The 21,240-nt window shown below is 36.8% G+C and overlaps 1 protein-coding gene across 1 annotated transcript in view; it reads right to left on the reverse strand.

Annotated features, from left to right (window-relative positions):
- Nucleotides 1-20,061, reverse strand: part of NCAM2 (neural cell adhesion molecule 2) — a 140,664-nt gene extending 120,603 nt beyond the window's left edge. Inside the window, exons 1-5 of the mRNA XM_053969832.1 lie at nt 19,831-20,061; nt 7,984-8,143; nt 6,818-7,024; nt 4,488-4,631; nt 88-225 (exon numbers count right to left, since the gene is read on the reverse strand). Coding sequence (XP_053825807.1) covers nt 88-225; nt 4,488-4,631; nt 6,818-7,024; nt 7,984-8,143; nt 19,831-20,061 — 880 coding nt within the window. The remainder of the gene's footprint in view (nt 1-87; nt 226-4,487; nt 4,632-6,817; nt 7,025-7,983; nt 8,144-19,830) is intronic.
- Nucleotides 20,062-21,240: the final 1,179 nt, after the last annotated feature.

Below are 21,240 nucleotides of genomic sequence, written 5' to 3' on the forward strand. Positions count from 1 at the left end.
AAGGGTTTTTTAGAAGCTGATATATGTTGAAATAGGCCATAATAATCAAACAAAGCAAGAAGTCAATTCATCAACTTTGCTCCTTACCATTCACAATAACAATTATGTCCCGAAAGTCAATTTCTCCTCTTGCCTCCACTCTTCCTTCACATCTGTAAACTCCTTCATCACTTTTATTGATCTTAAGAATTTGGAGATTATTGTTTGCTAATACTGCAAATCGATCTAGAAAGGAAAATAAGAGATCAAGTGGCATAAATCAAGTAAATCAAGACAACATAAGGAACACTAACTTAAATGAATAATATTTAAGTACTTTCTCTGTACAATCAGAATACTCATTGACAAAATATTTGTAAATTTAAAAAGAAAATGTAGGCTGAGAAATTTGGGGTTTCTTCATTCCAAAACACACTGAATTTCCTAGAATTCAATCTAGATTTTCCATCCATAATTTCCTACTTACTCCAAGGAGTAATCAACTGTAAGTTAAATAAAAATTTATTGCAAAATGAGTGGAATACTCTTGAGCATTTACACAGAATAAGAAAAAGATTAAATGAAAAAAAAAAGACTCAAAAATTAAATTGAGTAATTTTTAATAAAATAAGCAACAAAATGCTGTTTTCCTCTCTACCTAGACTGTCTTTGTGCCCATTCTACAGCCCAATGTTTAATGATTTTCAGCTTGCTTGCCCTCCTTCCCTCCTCCTGTTCATTTCTTCATTCACTCTTGGTCAATGATATATTTCACCACTCTCTAACACTTTACAGAAATGGGTACAAAGACATAAGCCAAAAAAAGAATGCACTCTATCTTCTGCAAAGGCCAGCATACACTAAAATTCAATACGCATTTTGAGGAGCTGAAGGACACTGTAAAATCAGGCTCTGAAAGAAAACCATGTACACACTTTTCTGCACTTGCAGGAGCAAAATTATAATCTTCAGGAGTAAACTGGACATGAATGTAATTTTTCCTCTCCCTTCTCTCTGAACTAGTGTATTGGGTTTATGTGTTGATGTGTTGGCCTCCAGGATCAGATATCCCCTTTGTCATACATGGAAGACCCTATGCTACAAAAATACATCCTGAACTGCAACCTAGAGAAAGAATCCACATTGGAGATGTTACAGACTGACCACAGGCCCCATTCCCCAATCTCCCTGCATTCCTTGGGGTGGGTGAGGTAGAGGAGTCAGCAATGAAAGAGCAAAGTCTGGGAAAAATGAGAGGGGAAATATTGCTTTAATTTTGTATTTGTGTTTCAACACTCAACACTATTTAACTGGCAATAAATTCAACTAATTTTCCCCTTCGTCAAAACCATTTTACTAATGCTGGTGTTCTCCCTGTCTTAATCTCAGCACACTCTTTGTCTCATTTCTCGCACAATCTTGATGTATTTAGTTTTTTTTGCGAGACTTCGGGGGGGATACAGAAGTGGCTTCTTTGGGAAGCTTCTAGAAGTTTCACCCATGTCCTAGAGAGCCATTACCAGCAGGCTCTAAGAAGGACCTGCCCCTGGCCAAGGCCATCAGCAGCTCTGAAATAATAGATTTAAGATAGGGGAAAGTTAATGTACAACAGCAATTGCAGCCAGGGGAGGAGTGAGAAGACATGACCAGAAGCACCCTGCAGACACCCAGGTCAGTGAAGAAGGAGGAAGAGAAGGTATCAGACCAGAGATTCCCTGGCAGGCCATGGTGCAGACCATAGAGAAGCAGCTGTGTCCCTGTAGCCCATCAGGTCCACAAGGGAGCAGAGATCCACTTGCATGTCCAAGATGACCTGGTCAGATCAGGTGGATGCCTGAAGGAGACTGTGACATTGTGGGAAACCTGTGCTGGAGCAGGCTCCTGTCAGGACTTGTGAACCCATGGAGAGAGGAACCTGAGCCAAAGCAGGTTTTGTGCCAGGATTGGGATTCCTATGGGGAACCCATACTGGAGTGGCTCTTGAAGAACTGCTGGCTGTTGAAAGGTTTGCTGAAGTTTGTGGAGGTGTCCCCACGCTGGAGCAGGGGAAGAGTATGAGGAATCCTCCCCTGAGGAGGAAGGAGCAGCAGAGACAATGTTTGGAGTCATGTTAAGCCTGAGAAGAAAGAAGGTATGGGGGAAAGGTGTAATTTAAGACTTTTATTTCTCACTATCCTACTCTGATTATGTTGGCAATTATATTTTCCTTGAGTCAAATCTGTTTTGCCCATGATGGCAATTGGCAAGTGATTTCTCCGTGTCCTTATCTCGATCCATGAGCCTTTTATTATATTCTCTCTCTCCTGTCCAGTTTCAGAGGAGGTGACTGAGCAGCTTTGGTGACACCTGGTATGCAGCCAAGGTCAACCTCTTGAGGAGGGTAAGTGAGAGAAAGGCTGGGTGGGTGCCTGGAAGCTCACCAATGTAAACCCACCAAAACTAGTCAGTATTATTTCACTCTTCTGAGAAGAATGACTTCCTGCAATTCACTGAATGTGGGTTTTGAAGAACCTTAAGCCCTGTTACTCAGCTGTTGTTCTTGTTCTATTTTGCACCTTTCAATATCAGAGGATGATGAGATTTAGCAGCTTTCATTTTTAACTAGCAAAGTTATGAAACTTATGAAAATTACTTCTGTACTAATAGTAAGAATTCTACCATAAAATGAAGAGAGAAATGAAAAAAAAAAGAAAATCATGCTTCACCTGATTCAAGTTTACAGGACATTAACATCATCCACACATTTATGCTAATTATGTCTGGTTTGTTAAAGTCATCTTAAATATTAATGCCATTTCATACACTAGCACACAAAAATAACATATATTTTCCTGTTCTGCTCCTACACAATTACCTACACAGAACTACTGGGCCTCCAAACATTTTGAAAAGGGGAGATCCAGCCCCTTTTTTTAACCTTTAAGTATTGGTAAACTTTTTTTTTTTTTTTTTTTTTTTTTGTTAACCATAGACATGCAATGTGTGAGATGATTGGGAGGGCTGGAGGTGATCTCCATTTCTATAAAACATTGAAAAAATGAGGGCTCACTTGGTAAAAACTAAATGTTGGCTGGATAACTTTTCAACTTGCATTGCAGAAGAATGGATACAGCCGTAGATATTCCCATGAGTACACAAGAAGTTCACTGTGCCATGGATATCTTGATAAAATTGTGCCCTTTACTAAACAGATTTGAGTTGGTGAATCTGGAAGTAACTGGGCATTACACTACTCCAGATCATCACTGCATCGTCTGGACTCAACCCCCTCAACTTCAAATGCCTGATTTAGAAGAACAGTCATTAGCATGACCTCCCCCTTCAGTCATATCACATGTTAAGTGGTGTGGCTGACAAGAAGGGCTTATGTCTTTTCAGTGGCACTCAATCCAATCTAGAGGAGTTTTTGGCTCATGGTTTGCAAATTTTGCTGCGTATGTACCAGTCTTTAAGCCAGAATGTCCAATAAAATACTAATAGTGGGACATTGCTAAAGAGCTGTTGAATAAAATATCAAAACTTTGGAAAATCGTCTTCAAGCTTTCCTTCCCAATGGAGAGGAACCTAAGACTGAGTCCAGAAACATCAACCATACTTTTTTTTCCCCTCAAACAATTGTTCCACATTTTCTTATTTGACTTCATAAAGCCCCCAACAAACTTTTCATTTTCATTTTGAAATAAAAATAACAATAAATTTTGAAATAATAAGAATTTTAAATATGTACTTCTACTGAGTTTCATTACATGCAGAGAGAAAAACTGATGGGAAGTTAGAAAAGCTGATTAATTAACAATGTTAGTTCTTTTCAGAAAATGTAAAAAAATCATATTTTGGCAAAAATGACTATTGAGACAGCACTGAAAAAAAATGATTCAAAGTTTTTGTGGGTGTAAGTCAAAATAATACTATTTGACTAAGTAATTGCCTCTCTAGACACTTAGAACTTGTATGTGGGGAAGGTGAGATTTGTCTTAATCCAAGCTTTATCAGTCCAGCTTCAGCAGATCACTTCTATCACAGTTACTTGTAACTCAGAGGGTAATTTACCCTTATACAAGCAAACTCTCACAGTAATGCAAAATGCCTCTCCACCTGGAATTCTCTGAGCAACTGCACAAGTTCCCAAAGTCAGGGCTGTGTAGGGTCAGTATCACAGCTTGGTCTGCAGTGAAGTTCATCTCTATGTATTTTCAATGTGTTCAACTCCTACGGACAAGGCACACCAGGAAGAAATCCTGTGAGGGAGCTCCCAGCAATCTTTTGGGCATTTGGACAGTCATGTTACACCTAGGCAAAATTCCCGATTGGAAAAAAGACACATGGGGGAAACCATTGTACACAAATTCTCCACAGATACAGAACCTGGTTAAATTACACTTAGGCTGATGGACTAATCAAACCCCCCCACACCACAAAGTCCACTATAACTTTAAAAAGTCCTTTTTTAAAATAATGTTTTAATATCAATTGGAATGTATAACTTAAAGAGTTACCAAAATACTAACTGTCAGCAATAGTTGTGACTTCCTCATTCCGATACAACCAGCTGACAATAGGAGCAGGTGAACTCGTAACACGGCAAACAACTTCTGCATCTTCTCCCTGCCTGAACTCTTGTGGAGATACTATGTCCCGAAAAGTGAGCTTTTCTGAAAAGGGAAAAGAAAAAAAAAAAAAAAGAAAACAGAATATGGTAAGAGTCTTACACTTAACTTAGCATTAAAATTACATTCAACAACAAATAAGATAAATACCACTATTAAATCTTATTGTGATAGTACAGAATTATTTCCATAACATAATTTTCCCACATAAGACTCTAAACATGCTGAATTCTGCCTGTAAAAATTACTTTACAATCCTTTTGTATTATGCAAACTTTTGTTTATTTATATACATTCTCAAGGTTTTATAAACAAATTTTCATTGTTTTCAATGTTTCAAAACACTGTTTTTAAGCTCTAGATCTTAGAAGTTCATGTTGATAGTTTATTTACTCTCTTGTGGGTTTTATTCCTCATTATTCTATTACTGAATTAAAATCTCATTTTTTTTCTATTAAATCTTCCATAAAAAAACATTAAAATTTGGAAAATTCTCATGAGAAAAGTGGAATTTTTGCCTCACTGCAAAAAAAAGCAGCTGAGTAAAATTCAACATTAAAAGGCCAGTGAAAAACTATTAGGTATATTATGACTATTAGGTCATAAGAAATTGTATAATTATTTTTAGGAACTAACAAGATTGTTTTAGGTCTGTTGAGGCTTTTAATTTTTCCAAGCTCAAATAACCAAATGATATTTGATTTTCCACACGTGTCAAATAAATCCATTCTTTTTAGAAGTCCAAGATGCTATTAATCCATGATCTCATATAAGATGTAATGCAGTTGACTAACACACACATAAAAAAAATCTGGAAGAATTCTTACACACAGAATAAATAAACCAGCCTATGTTCTCTCAAGTCAAAGATGGCCAATTACATTTCAAAGTCAACTTTGGGGAGCTTATGCCAGAGATGCAGCTTCATCTCTGTTGTTACATCTCATACATTTTTATATGACGTCAGAAAAAAGCCTCTCACAGACATCTGAGCATCCTAAAAACCAGGCCCTAAGACTACCAACAAGTTATCCTGCTTTTTTCTTACACCACAAATATGAATAAGGAAATTTTACATGTCTGTAACCTTAACATTACTTGTGTAGGTTTGCAGGTTTGTCTGACCTCAGAATTATTAAAATTAACACATGCAAATGCTTCTAAATATTTCTACTTTTCTCAGAATTCTGCAGTGGAGCAACTGACAGTTTTATGCATACAAATGAATTCCCGAAAAATTGAAATCCTTTGATTTGTAAGGTTTCAAACCACCATGTAATCTCTTCTAACTGCTACCACCTTTTTATGGGTTGTTTTAGCAGAAGATTTTTTTTAATCTTCTTTTTTGTAATCTATGTCTTTTGTTATCTGAGTTATCTCTACCTCTCAGAACCAGTGCTTTACCATTCTACTCTGTATTTTTTGTCTCATTGTAATTCCTTCGCATTTAAAAAACCTATTCTCCAATGAACTTAGATCCTAACTCAGCCGATGGGCTGCTGGCATATGCCCCATCTTTCACCAACAAAGACCTTGCCTTACATCTTCACTGTGCTTGTTTAATGCATAGCTTTTAGGTATTTTTGATTGATCTAAAGAATGTGATAGAATGTAGTTATTCAACACTGAGAAAAAAGCTACTCAAATCTCTCAGAGAATCTCACACTACAATAGCATGGATTTATTTTTCAAATATACTCCTCAAGTCGTTGCTTGCAATTAAAATCCATTTTGGTTACTTATCACACTGAGCTTCAATGGCTTATGTCAAAACTCATTCATAGGGCCAAGAATAGCAAAAGACAGAGATTAAAATAACAATAATTCAGTAAAAAATCCACTTTTAAAATGTCATATATTGCACTTCCTGCACTTTTATTTATACACATATTTGTAATATTGTGTAATTTGTAAACTGTATACACACTTGTAATATGAATTATACTGACCTATTTTTTCCTCCTATTTTCTCATTTCTTTGAGGGGCAGACAGTGCACCCTCATAAGATGGCATTCTAAAATACAGGAGAAAAGCAATCTACAACACTTACAAGTGGCCCTCCAATTAATTCAAATCTTTGTCATAATGTCTACTTACTAAACTACACGAGATGCAATTTGGAAGGTAAAGTTCAGAGCTTGAGATGATATTTTGAGAGGCTTTACTTTCTTTATGCTAGTGGCTTTTAAAACACAGTCTTTTATTTGTTAATTGATAGTATTTTACTTACGATAAATCTCCAAAACTACAGTAGCTTCTTGAGTTTGTCCTTTAGCATCTGTTGCTTGGCACCGGTATATACCAGCATCTTCAATGTTTGCGTTATAAATGGTAAGGCGTGAGCGAACACCTTCCTTCTGAACAACCACCCTCTGACTAGAAACGATCTTCTCTCCTTGTGGGTTGTACCAGTCTATGCTCTCAGGCTCACCAATGGCTACAAACAAAACCAAAACCAATACAAATTTAGACATTTAGAAGGACATCATGCAACGTGTATGCCTACCCAATGCATGGTCTATGCAGTGTGAGGAATTTAAACTAAATTTTTTCATGGAAAGGGTTGTCAAACACTGGCTACCCAGGAAGATGGTGGAATCACCCTGGAGGTGTTCAAGGGATGACTGATTCAGTGCCATGCTCTAATTGACAAGGTGGTGATCAGTTGAAACTTAGACTTGACAGTCTTAGAGGTCTTTTCCACCTAAGTCATTCTGTGATTCTGCAATGTCAGCTAATTGCTAAATTATGCGAGTTGTAAGAAAGACAAGCAGGACAAAACTGCAGGCAAATGTACAATCGTTGAGACAGGGTAAAATAGCAGCTCAAGGATCTCAAGAGGGGGAAAAAAGCACAGAAGAGTATAAAGTCTTGTAGGAAAGAAACAGGCTGTCAGTGACTGGATCAACTGGTCAAGTCATCAGGCAATTTCACTGTCAGTGCAGTCAGGCCATGTGTCACTGTCCGTGGAAGATCTCAATTCAGCACCATCAAGGATCCATATCAATAAGCTGCAAATGCAAATTCTTATCCTCCTGACTGATTACTGCCTCACCAGAAAAAATCTCCCTGGCTGTCTCATTAGGTTGGAGAGGATTTAATTTCTTAGTTTAAATAAGTGACAATTTTTTAACTACAAAAGCATCCTAACAGATATAAACTACCTCTACTGATATAGAGAATTCAAACTGATTCAGTGTGTGAAATGAAGAGATCCTAGACAGGAAATGTGAAGCCAGTGAAGTCCTAGGATTAGCCACAGTTCTCACAAGTCAGTGTAAATTTACAACAATATGTTAATTTAATATTGTGAAACAACTACTTCAGTTACAAATACATTAAAAAATTCAAAATTTAACAAAAATTATATATCCTACAAATAAAATTAATACATACCTGTGCATGTGAAGAACTTGGATTCACCCACACTGAGCTCAACTTTGCTAAGTGAAATTGTTACTTGAAGTAAAGCTGAAAAATATAAAGTAGATTGTAAATTTATTTGAGAATTTATCAGTTTAAATCTTATACTGTCAAGTTTTATATTGTTTTCATTCTATATATTGAACCTGTTCTACAAGTATGAAATTTCAACTAAACATTGTTATGGTTTGAACTAACGTACATATTGAGATAGAGAAAACAATCTAAATAAGGATGCTACACAATGATGACAGCCTTATGTCCCAAACCTGAGGACTAAATTAAAGAAGGGGAAAAAAAAAAGAAAATGTGATAGAAATATACATGAACATAAAACTAGAAATTAAATGAGAAAAAGGTGATTTGTAACACACAGAACAAGCGTAAATCATGCCTGACTAACTCCACCATCTTCTAGGATAAAATGATAAATTTTGTGTACAAGTGAAGAACAGTGAGTGACAATTACTTTGACTTTATCAAGGCTTTTGGCTTTCCCTCCCCCAATATTCTCATATTTGAGTGTATTGGATATAAAAAGCAAAGTTTTGTTAGTGGGGCTGGTTGCAGGGGAGGGAGTTCAGAGGTTGTGCTGTGACAGATATGGGCAGTTCTAGCTGGGTCATGATGGAGCCACTGCAGGACACAACTGAGAGGGTTGAAGGAATTTGTAGCACCTCTCAGAATGTCGAAGAGAGACAAGAAGGCCAAAGTACTAAGAGGTGCTCCACGGCCTAATTGGCAACACTCCAGGACCCTGGCCAATGCATGAGCCCGTAAGAGAGCAAACGCATCCTGAAAGGACTGTGGATAACCCAAAATAGAAAAGAGGAAAGGAGTTAGGCAGGAGCAGTGGAAGAAAAGAGTGAAAAAAGAAGGAATGACAGAAAGGAACCACTGTGTCCCCACCCCAGCCTCCTGCAATATCCATCACCTCACTGAATGGATTGTTACCTGCATGGGTGGTGATAATAAGGGGTGTGAAGGCCAGGAATGGGAGGGAGTGGATTCTGGAGCCTGGGAAAGAGGCAGAAAGGTGTTTTCCCTGTCTCTAAGTCTCTAGCTTTTTTTATGTGACAAATTTTACCCATGAATATAACTTCAAAACTTGTTAAAACCCATAACTATTCAGTTCTGTTGATAATAAAAATTCAAGAAAAGCTGAACACAGAAAACCATCAGCAAAGTACTATCCATAGATATTAACATGATAACTATTACAATTAAGAGAAAAGTGAAATAAAATAATTTGCTATTAACTTTTATGTAATTAGCCAAAATAAGCAAGAATTAGACAAGATGTGAACTTTTTGTTCCAAAAGTCATATCAAAAGCTACACCAAAAAGGCAAAGAAAACAATTGATTACTTCAGTATGAGCCTGCCAATCTAAATTTAACAGAACTGGGTATTTTCCACAAAAATTCCCCATAAACAAACAAAATTAAACATTAAATATCTGTACAGCACATAACATTTTACACAAGATTTCCTGAATTGTGAATGTTTTTCCTAAGAAGATAATCACAATTTATTTTTTTTTAGTGAATATTTTATACCCTGCTCCCATAAGAAAATAGCTAAGAATAAAAAAAAAAAACAGTAAAAAGCCACAAAGAACATATCCTGCCTCAGGCAAAGGTAAATATCTGTATGCACTCTGCTAAAATAAAAAAATTCTCAGTCCATAAAGACAATCAGGAAGACAGCAGGACTGCCTAGTCCAGAAAGAAGCTGAAGGGGACTGTAAAAATGTTGAATCTAGTACTAGGAAGGAGGGAGTAGTGGCATTTGCAGTGCAACAGTGAGGAGCACGGTGAAGGACACACAGAGCCTTAACAGAGGAAGAGTCTGCTTGTTCTCATCTCTGGTCTTTACACCCATGGTACCAAAACCAAAAGCTAAACTTACGTGTAAGAAAGGAAATCAGTTTAACACAAAATTTTACCTTATGTTATAATAAGAATCAAGGAGAAATCAATCATCCAGGAGGCTACTTCAAGCCTCATTTCTTTTTTTACCTATCAGGTAAAGCTTTACTATAGCCTCAAGACCTGTAATTGCTGGTGGAAACCAAGGTACTAAATACAGCCATGGTAGTACAGCCAAGGTAATAAATACAGCCATGTGGGAACTTGAAGAGCTTGGATATTTATTCCACGTCACATTCTACATCACCATTTTTCTGATACCATATTCTTTTAAAGAGCAGTCTTGCACATTTGTTCCAGAAATATATATGTTAGCAGTGAAATATATATGAAATATATATGAAATATATATTTCAGCAGTGTTGCTTCAAGGATAATTGTATTTCTTAATTCAAATAACTGATGTCGAACTATATAAATGCAATAGATTAGGTAATACATGTCAGAATGTAAGAGGTGGCATGATGAGAGGTGTAAAAGTAAGAGAATATTTTTCCTTCATAAATTAAATAGATATTTGAGATTATAACACAGCTTTGGCAGAGGGCTCAAATCCAATTATATTTCTTAGCATGAGTCTAACTACATAAACTCTGTGAAGATGCTAGCTACATCTCTGAAACCAAAAGGAAATATTTTTTTTCTACATATGGTACTTTAATATTCACAAAATAGAAAAATATAAATTAATCTGTCCCATTTTCCCAGCCTCACCATTTTCCTAGCTCTGTTTGATGTAAATAAAAAAATATTGCTTCATGAAACTTAGAATTAAAAATATTGCTCAAGTTATTAATCCAGAAATCTCTGATTTTTAGTAGTCAGGTAAATGAAGCGAGGAGAATACTCACTTGTTACTTACTGAGAGCAAAATATTGCAAAGAGACAACACATTCAGAAAATTTCACCATACTTCCAAATCTGTCTCAGTAATCTTTGATGAACATGGCAGAAATGCAGCCACAACTCAAATTATTACTGTGCACTAACTAATGGATTAATAAAAAATGGAGTTCTTTGCATTAGACTGTTGTGAATTTCTTTGAATACACAGGTGAATGTTTATTTTATCAGCTCTTTGGAGATATTGAAAAAATTTAGTAGAGGTGCTACCTATGTTAAACTAAGTCCAGAAATAAATAACACCTTCTTGATAGATCTTAAAAAGTACTTTCTCTTCCCATGTTTCCAATACTATCATCTAATTACCTATTCAGAAAAAAAAATGGAAAAACGGCAAGATGTAAAAGATCTATTTGAGCTGAAGTCTGGGGAGTGTAATGCTACTGCAGTACAGCTGTTCTGGGAAAAAGCTAATTCGTTCAGGGCTTCCCTCAGTCTTTGGTACATGTCCAATTTCATAGCAAAATAAAAGAGCACTACTAGAACTAGCTGATACAACCAATCCCTTCCCTTTTGATCAGAGTCATTATAAAGGAATTATTATCAGTTGTAATACACTAAAAGGATTCTGCTGAATTATTCCTTAATGGGTTTAAAAAACACTAAGGAAGATAAATAAGAACAGTTATAAGAGGTCCATTTGTACTTGTTAAATACAGAGACAGATGACTGCATTCATAAGGACTAATATTTAGTAGACTAATTGATTTCAGTCCCATTAGGAGCAGTAGCCTTCAGGTTTCTGAACTAACATCACCAATCTGCCACAGGTGTCTGCACAGATGATCACCTGATGAAACAGAAGTGAGGTGCCATCACTGAGAGATAACAAAAATTGTAGCAGTAAGTCACTCACACGTGTACTTCTACTGTCCATTAGCAATATATTACAACATGTTCAAAGTGTATACTGTACAAATGTACATTTAAATATATAAATATAAAAGATATACAAGGTACTAAAAAGGTAAAGGGGAGGATACTTTAATAAAATCTGAAAAAAAAAATAAGTAAAGCTCTGCTTTGTCTAATAAATCCACCCAACATCTTCTTGATAATTCCATTTCTTAAAAAATCCCACCCAAGCACTGATAAAACTTGAAAAAACTTCCCTTTGTTTGCATTGGAAAGACACCAATAACAAAATATTCTGTTCTAGTTTTCACAATATAAATTGCATACAGCATAGTTGAACAGTTTCATGCTACATCAATACATCTGAAAACTTTTAGAATTTACTTTTGAACCATTAGACAGCACTCAGCTGTAGAGGGGTCTTTCTAAATCTGTTGGACTGCAAATTCTCTGAAAAGTAGAGGCTAATGGGAAGGCAGTAAAAAGGAAAAGATGCAGCTCTGAAGACAAAGCAAGGCATAACTTGGGATCAACATGGAACTAAGGGAAGCTAAAGACACTCATTTGGACAGCTTTGGCACTGGCTTCTAAGGAAAACAAGTAGACTGCAAGATTTAGCTGAGAGAACTGTTTTCTTTGGGAAGGTCCTAATTCTGTTTAGTGTAGGTACTCTGACAAAAACTACACCCTTGGCTATTGGTGTTCCTTGACATCATTCAGTAAGCAAGCTTACTTGGGCAATATGGTTTTGTTTTCAGTAAATTATTTAACTTGTATTTAATATATTCTTAGAAAACTAGGCTTCATTATCCTTGAGCATGAAGAAATTAATATATTTTTAATAGGTATCAAATTCCATCCCAGAACAACCACTCACCCAGTGAAATCTTTCTACCCTTTATTATGCAGAGTTCCAAGAATATTATGTTTAAATGCACTGATGCCCAGATAAAAGTGAATGGGTTTTGAATGAAAATTACACAACTCTTGAAAAAATAGATTCTCCCTTAAAATTCTAATAATTTATAATTTAAATATACTTTGAAATGCCATTGAAAAAACACTTCATGGGGTTTTTTTTAATTATTATTACTACTATATTTTAGAACCTTTTGGACCTCTAAGCTGAAATGAGGAAACATAAACTAGTAAATATACAATGAACTTGTTAAGTATCAGACAGTTCAAGGGAATTTTATTTTAGGGCAAACACTTGAGTTCTTTTTAAAAATATGAAAAGTTCTTTTTAAAAATATGAATAGTTTAAACTCCCTCAACTAATAAGTCAGCAAAGTAAGAAATACAAATCCAAAAAAATCATTAAACAAGCCACAGAGTTACATTTCCATTAGCAGAAGTCTGATCTAAGCCATTTCCATGAGTAGTCAAAAACTGGGAACAGTATACCTCTTCCCTGAAGAACTCTATTTAAAAAAGAATATAAAACACAACTGAATTGGTGTCTACTTAAAGTTGTTTGCACTTGAGAGGTGGAATAACCCAATAGAAACCGTGTTCAGAGATATCTTAAGTCATCTAATATATTATTGTTTTTTTCACATAAACAAAGAAAACTCCAATACTTTGGACCTTTGAAGAGGGAATGGCATGCGGTCAAATATGATGCAAGAGATGACCATTATAGATAATGACATAGCTATTAAAATTATCATCATTAAACAGAAAACCCACAATGAAATCTTAGAAAAAAAAAAATAGGATTTTACTGCATACTGAGACATCTCTCTTATATCCAAGTGAATTATCTATGGGGAAAAAATCCTGTTATCCTGTCCTGAAAAGAAGATTGATGTTCTTGTTGATCTTGTAAAGTCTGTGAGACCTGTAGTGTTTAAAACCACCTCATGCATTTGTAATCCTTTGGGAACAAAGAGAATGCTGAAGAATAATATTTTTTCCATGTGCACGAGAACCTACAGTGAAAAATTAATCCAATCAGACTATTCAAATGCAATTCATTTAATGTTTACTCATTTAAATGTACTTTTTGGGGTATTTTTTTTCCCATCTTTAGCAATTTAAAATAAACTACACAAAATTTCCTAGTCATCCTTTCCTAATATTCTAATATCCTGTAAACAATTTAGCCCTAGGTTTTTCTTATGAATAAAGGTATATTAACTGGCCTAATAATATCCTTCTTCCATTCAATGGCCTTGAGTGCTTGTCTGCAAGTTTTCTAAAATCATCTGAAAGACAAACTTCATCTGCAAAGACAACAAACATAAATTTAAACCATAAAGAGTTTGGTTATTTTCAATTTTCTAGTGGGCTGACTACTAATAAATCATAAAGCCTCATTTCTCCATGGTATGGCAGTACTGAGAGATGTTACATCTATAATTGCTTGGCAGAAAGTTTCACAATTAATTAAGTAGTTCAGTATAAATGAACTTTCCATTTCATCACATTACCCTTAATTTGGATTTGTCAGTAAAGAACACAGTTCAGATTTAAAGTTCTAAGGTTTTATTTGAATTATTATGGATTCCTTCTTCAATTTCTGTCTTATAGATTACAGAGTGTTTTATTTTTAGTTAGACAAAACAGTCTTTGTGTCATCATGAATTCATTTCCTACATCTGTTGATGCATCATTTTCTCTGATGAGAGGAGCTGGAAGTCACACAGAGTTCAAACTGCCTTCTGGGCCAGAACAGATTTTGTAGGGGTGAAATGCACAATGAAAGAGCACCAACACAATCCAGTTTTGTGCAGCAAATACTGAATCATAATCGGAAAATCCTCTGTAAAACATTCTTTTCTATGACGCAGCAGAAACAGTTAAATAGATAAGTCATTAATATCTGAGCAGAGACAGCAAACAAGTATAAACCAGTCTGCTTGCTACAATTTCATTCAAAAGACTAATGTCAAACAGAAGTTACTCACTACTGTTCCCCCAAAAGTCAAGCAAACTACAGTTTAGAAATAAACATAAATATTGTAGGTGCTATTGAGATTTTCAGGTAGGTTGATAATGGGAGCTCAGTTCTTCAAAACTAAAAAGATAGGTAATTGGGTAAAAATGGGTAGATTTTTATATATAGATTTACAAGCCCAAACATATTTAGATATTTTAAAGAATACCTAAACAATATTTATGAATATTTAATATTCCTAGTCATGGCTTAGAAGCTTATAAAAAATCAAGATTAATAGATAGAGAAATGAAAAAAGCCAATATGATTTATTAACTTAGAATCTGTGTAAGTGAAAGGCACAATAAACATTGGAGGAGTTTAGTTATAAAGTGTCAGGCATGACAGGATGCATGTCTTTAATTCCATTTAAATTATTCTAGCTAAATTCAGTAGAGCTTCTTATTATGCATAGGAAGAATAGTGATGTTTAAAATTCATTTATTAACAGAATATTAAGATATTTTAACTGTAGAGGAATATACTGGGAAACCTTTGTCATGTATTGATCTCATGCACATATAGATACATATGTGGAGAAAAAAAATAGTATAGAATAGGATGATCAAAGTACTATAGAATTCTATTTATCAGTGATGAACATAACCTTAACAAAACCTGCTCAATCGGAATTTTTTTTTTTTGGAAGCAATAAACAGAAAGAAAAAATATTTGATGGGCAAATGAATATTAAGGAACATGCTTCCCAAACTGAAATTTATTAAGTTGGGGAATTCCTAATTTCATAATATCTCCTACACTGAATATGAAATCAAAACCAAGAAGTGCCTCAATAAATATACACCTGAAAAATAAGGACCTTATTTTTAAAGTAACAGTTTTTTAGTAATAGCAACCTAGAGGTGTAGAATAAGTGGAAGGTTGGGCATGTGCATTGTGGGTAGGGTTTATTTTTTTAATATTAAATTTCTTTTCCCAAGCAAAAGGCTGTAGGAAAAGAGGTAATGGCCTCAAGTTGTACTGTGAGAGGTTTTGATTAGATATTAAAAAAAAAAAAATTCTTCACTGAAAGGATTGTTGAGCATAGAAAAACGCTGCCCAGGGAAATGGTGGAGTCACTGGAGGTATTTTAAAGATTTGGATCTGTAAAGATAAGGGACACGGCTTCGTGCTGGGCTTGGCAGTGTTCGGTTAAAATGGTTGGACTCGATGATCTTACAGTTCTTTTCCAACCTAAATGCTTCTATGGTGTTTTGGTTTGGGTAGGGTTTTTTGCTTGTTTTTGTTTTATATTGTTTTCTTTTTTAATCCAGTTTAAATTGGATTTAATATAATTTCCAAAAGACAAGTGGCAATGTGCACTAGCAAAAATGCAGGAATCTCTTTTTAAACATAGTAAACCACTTTTTCACTTGGTGGTCAAACACAGGAACCGGTTGCCTGGAGAGGCTGTTGATTCTGCATCCTTGGAGATACTAAAAACCTGACTGGGCACGGCCCTGAGCAATCTGTTGCTGACCTTGCTCCAAGCAGGGATTTGGACCAAGAGTTTCCTCCTGCTTTCTTGTCTCTGCTGGTCTGTGTGTGTCTATGTGATCTTTAGAACATGAAAATCTAACTTGTTTCTCCTTGCTCTACTGGGCAGTTTTTCATTATAGAACAGTAAATCAGACACAGTACAGAGAAAAAAAAAATTACCTGAGGGTCACATTTGTCAAAACCTGCAAACTTGAAGGTAAAGTCACAAACCTTAGAAATGTTTCTGAAAAGAAGCACTCATGCCAAAAGAGTGCCTCATATTTCCCCATTATATTCCATTTTGTTTTTTCTGAGGAAGAAACTTTTTACAACAGCATTTCTTCATTGTTGCTGGGTAGTCAGCACAAGTTTGATAATGTGCCAAGGCAGTAATTGAACATGGACACCCTCACTGAAAGGTACATACAGGCTGCCTGGGGACCACAGCAGCAAACATGATACTGAGAAAAGGAAAAAAAACCAAAAAAGTGAAATCACTGCTAAAATTCTTCCTTCAAAATCAGCTAACAGCCCAAGTGGTCCTTCAAATTGCAGAGGGGTACTGGATTGAGCCAGTATTCATCTAACTACTTGGCATTTATAACCTAAATCCAAAGAAGAACATGCTTCTCAAACTGCGGCGTGGGTTTTTGCTCTCCCCGGCCGCACGCGGCTCTTGGGAGCCCGGCTGTGGCGTAGCTTCCACGTGCTGCCGGGGTTTGCTGCCACGGGTTCCCGGACACGGCTCCGTGTCTCGGGTGCGTGGGCTGGCCAACCGCTGTTACCATGCGCTAGGGACCCGGCAAAGAGGAAGGAATTTGTCCATTTACTCCATGCTTGGCAGGAACGGTTTATTGGTCACGTATGGCGCGGTTCGATGGAAAGACGCGACCGCTCCCGGCACTCACATGGGAGAAAATGGCGTCTGACTGCCGGCGGGATAGGGCTTTATAGAGGGGCGGGGCGAGAGGATCCACGGCCTGCCGGCCAATAGGGGCGGCTGCCGTGGCGGTGACGCCAGCAACCGCGACCAACCAGAGAACCCCGCAGGGGCGGGCACCGAGCCGCGGGCTGAGCGGGACCGTGTGGCCAGCACGGGGTTTCCCGGGGCCGGATGGCAGGGTGGTTACAGGAGCAGCACAGGGGTAAGATCCGGCAGCAGGCAACATGGGGGCAGAAACCGCGGGGGGGAACAACGCGGGGGAAACGCGGGATTACAGAACTTGACTTATTTTAACATAAATTAAAAACCCTAATCTAAACCCAAACTCCGGGATACAACATCAAACTTCAGGCCAAAAGCTGTCTGCAAAGTTTCTGTTGAATGCTAAACACATTAACCCTCTCAAAATAAATAATACAACAATAACTTATAGAAGTAATACAACATAAATATGTCTTAGAAGGAGTCAAGAGTATGCCCATTCTTAAATAATACATAACAAAAATGTCTTCTTCAAGCACATTCTACAAAGGAGATATGTGATATTTGTTTCTAATGTAATGTATATATTAAGGGATTTCTCTGGGAAAAAAAGAAAATGTAGTTGTTTAAAAATAGTCCTGTAATAAAGACAGGGCAAGAAATCATGTCATATATTTATGGAATCAACATATCCTGATTGATTTAAAAACAAGAGATCTTTGCAACAAAAGGTGTAATGAATCCTTTTTCCTCAGTTCTCACTTGAAAAATGCTACAATTAGCCTTAGTGTTCAGAAGTTATTAGGTGAGATTGAAAAAAACAAGAAGAAGTTGTCCAGGTACAGCAGCCACTGCAATTCTATGACAACTGTTGCTAAAAATACAGTAGTCTCTACGAAATGTACATACAGGTAACAAGTTAAAGCAGAACAATATGTAAGCTAAAGTCAGCAGCAGAAAGAGCAGTATTTAGGTCGTGGCATTTTGAATAGAACACATTGACTAATCAATGTCTCTGTAGTTAAAAAGAGAGGATTTTAACTCTGAAAAAATTGCGAAACAAGCAACTGTATTGGCCTACCTCAGAGGTTTGTCTTTTTTCTTGTAAAAAAAGATGACACATGCAAAAATTACTTGTTTCTGAGAAAGGACTTGTCTAGCAAAAAATATTTGGTGCCTCAAAAAGTGGCTACAGTCTCTGTCAGGAGTTGTCTTTAATATACATGTAACAGTTCATTCCATTTCATGGAAGTGCATAATGAAATCAGAATATCAACTTCAACTACACATAACCTAACATTTTTAATTATAGGAGTTCACAGAGACGGTGGAAATGTGACACAGGGATGACTGTTTGACATCTCAAGAAAATGAACTAGTGGCTGTTGAGGACAGACATCATCAGGGCATGGAGAAACGGCTACAAGAACTTTCTGCTGCCAGACATGTACATCTAAGCAGTGTCTAAATTCAGATTTAAGAACGTGCAGAATTTCTTTTGGAAATGGTCACTTTGTCTACATGGTCTTTTTAAAAGGTAGATAGTTCTTGAGACATTCCAAATTGCCTGGAATCTGAACTTATAGACTCATCTTTTCACCCAGTGAAGTTTACTTTGAGCCATGTTTTTTATTTCTTCATCCTTCCATCACATCCTTGAAAAACTTGAACCCGCATTTTGAAATGCAAGTACCACAATCCAGTACTCAAGTTTTCCATTATTACTAGCTTGGGGTAATCCTTAAACCAGAAATATTACCCACATCAGCTACGTCTTTAATAAAATTTTCTTTAGAAGAGAGGGGTAAGCATAGAATTATACATTTTGATACTTGCCCTCTCTACTGCCTTTACTGCCTTTTAAAAATAATACCATATTTCTAAGCAACCCAAACCTAGAATTATTGTTGCATAAATTTTTAATTTTTCATAGTTTTATAATAGAATAATATTGAGTCAGTGATGTGTTCATTCCTGTTCATTCCCTGCTGAAAACCCATTTAAACAAATTTTAGGAAGTCATAAATTACATAAACAATGCTAAAAATGACCAAGGACAGAAAGATATTCAACATTCAATAAAAATGAAAATATTTTAGAAAAATATTCCTTCAGATCAAAGTATTACTGTGAATGGTGAAAACCTGAAGAAATATTAAATTTGGTTGAATAGGTATCTGTTCAAAAAAGGCTTAGGCATCATTATTACAGAAATGTGACTGTTGAGGATATCAGAGCTGGTGTGTGCAGAATGTGTTTGTGTTTACAGGCGCAAACATCACAGGCCATTGCAAAGATTACAGACTGTCGCATCCTGGGATTGGGGTTTAGGGGTTCTTATTTGTGTTAGCTAGCCGAGTCCCGTGTACCCCTGCGCTTCCTTTGTGTCGTTCCCCCCACCGCAGTTTCTGGCCCCATGCTGCCTGCAGTTGGGCTGTCCCCCCTGCCGCTCCTGTGACCACTCCCCCGTCCAGCCCCGGGAACCCCCATGTCCGCTGCCCCATCCCCATGATCCCACTCAGCCCGAGGCTCGGTGTCCGCCCCCGCGGGGTTCACTGGTTGGTCGCTGTCCTACGTCATCATCGCGTCACCCGCACAGACTGGGGGGGCTGCGCCTGCCCTCCTTATCACATCCCCTATATCATCCCGCTCCCTCCTGGGTCCCACTGCCACTTCCCCAACGTGGAGTGGGAAGCCTGGGTCGCCACCCCCCCACTGCAGCTCTCAGCGACAATAAAGCCTTCCTGCTTTCCTCGTGGGTGATCTGGACATTCCTTCCCTCTTTACCTCGGACCCGTAGCGCGGGTGACTGAACCCGGCAGACCCCGACCCGTGTGCCAGTGCCAGCAGCACGTGGGAGAGAAGCAGCGAACCCGAAGTCCAGGGGGAGGTAGCACCAGAGGGCGTCGGAGCTGCCCCAGACCCGGGAGAAAGAGAGAACGCCGCAACAGACTTTAACGCACACAACTTCAATAATTGGGAATGTTCCACATCCACTTTAAGAAAACAGCTTAGCATTGCACGAAGCATGTCTAAATTTTCAAGAACTTTTCTAGAAGCCTTAGTATATAGAGCAATACATTAAAAAGATAGCTGAATTATATAAAAGAAAGGATAATCTATTCACTGAAATGATTCAATTAGCTTACAGGTAACTATTATTATTCAGCACAAAGCCGGTAATTTAAATCAACTCCCAGGCTAAATTTGGGATGGGTTAATTGAGCTATGAAATTTGACATTTTCTTTATATCTCTGAAAAACTGACATAAAATCACAGAATTAGGATGGAGGTGACCTCTAAACGTTGTACTACCCAACCTTCAGCTCATAGCAAGAATTACCTCCAAACTTAGATTAGCTATTTTGGTCAAACAAAGAAATTTCTCTTTCACATCTGAGTTCATTTAGAACCTTAGGTTAGAAGCGGAAATGATTAGAGATGAAATTCTAAAGACGTAAAAACTTTCCCTCATTATGTCAATTGATTTAGAACTTGCTGAAAGTATTTGATCATTAGCTAGAACACAATTAAATTGAGTTGTATATTTATAGCATATAAAGAAGTAATTCAGAAAAAATATTAAATTACATAAAAAGGTAATTTTGTAATTTATTTTAAATATGTTTAAAAGCAAAATAATTATTTGTGGTGACATATGGGCAGGTACTTTGAGTGAATTCTTATCCAACTTTCTAGCCAATACTGAGGAGGGCATAACTGTAGCTCTGTGTCAAATGTTGGGCCCCTACTTCAAAAGGTAGCATCTGGAAGAGTCCAGCAAATGGCTAGGATCTTAGAGAAACTGTCTCATGAAAAAATTATGTCAGAAATTGGCTTGTTTATTCCGGGAAATAGAAGGCAAAGTATCAAGCAATTAAATGCCTACAACTTATTTAAGCAGAGTTAAAAAGACGTCAGAGCCAAAGATGTCTTCTCAGTATGAATGTCATTGGAGAACTCAAGGCCATGATCCATAGGAATGCTTGTGACACTCTTACTATAAAGAGGAGATTGTAAGAGATGGGCCCCAAATATGCTCTCAAATCAAGATCCTATAATCTTTTGGTTCTAAGAGGAAACATCATGAACATTAGGGGACAGGAAAATAAATGAAATTACTTGTTCCCTGTCACAGTAAGGAATGGGCACAAATAATCCAGTTAAAAATCTGAAGGAACAATAGCTGAGAGAAA

Source organism: Vidua macroura, chromosome 2 (assembly GCF_024509145.1).
Source record: "Vidua macroura isolate BioBank_ID:100142 chromosome 2, ASM2450914v1, whole genome shotgun sequence".
In the NCBI taxonomy this organism is placed as follows: Eukaryota; Metazoa; Chordata; class Aves; order Passeriformes; family Viduidae; genus Vidua; species Vidua macroura.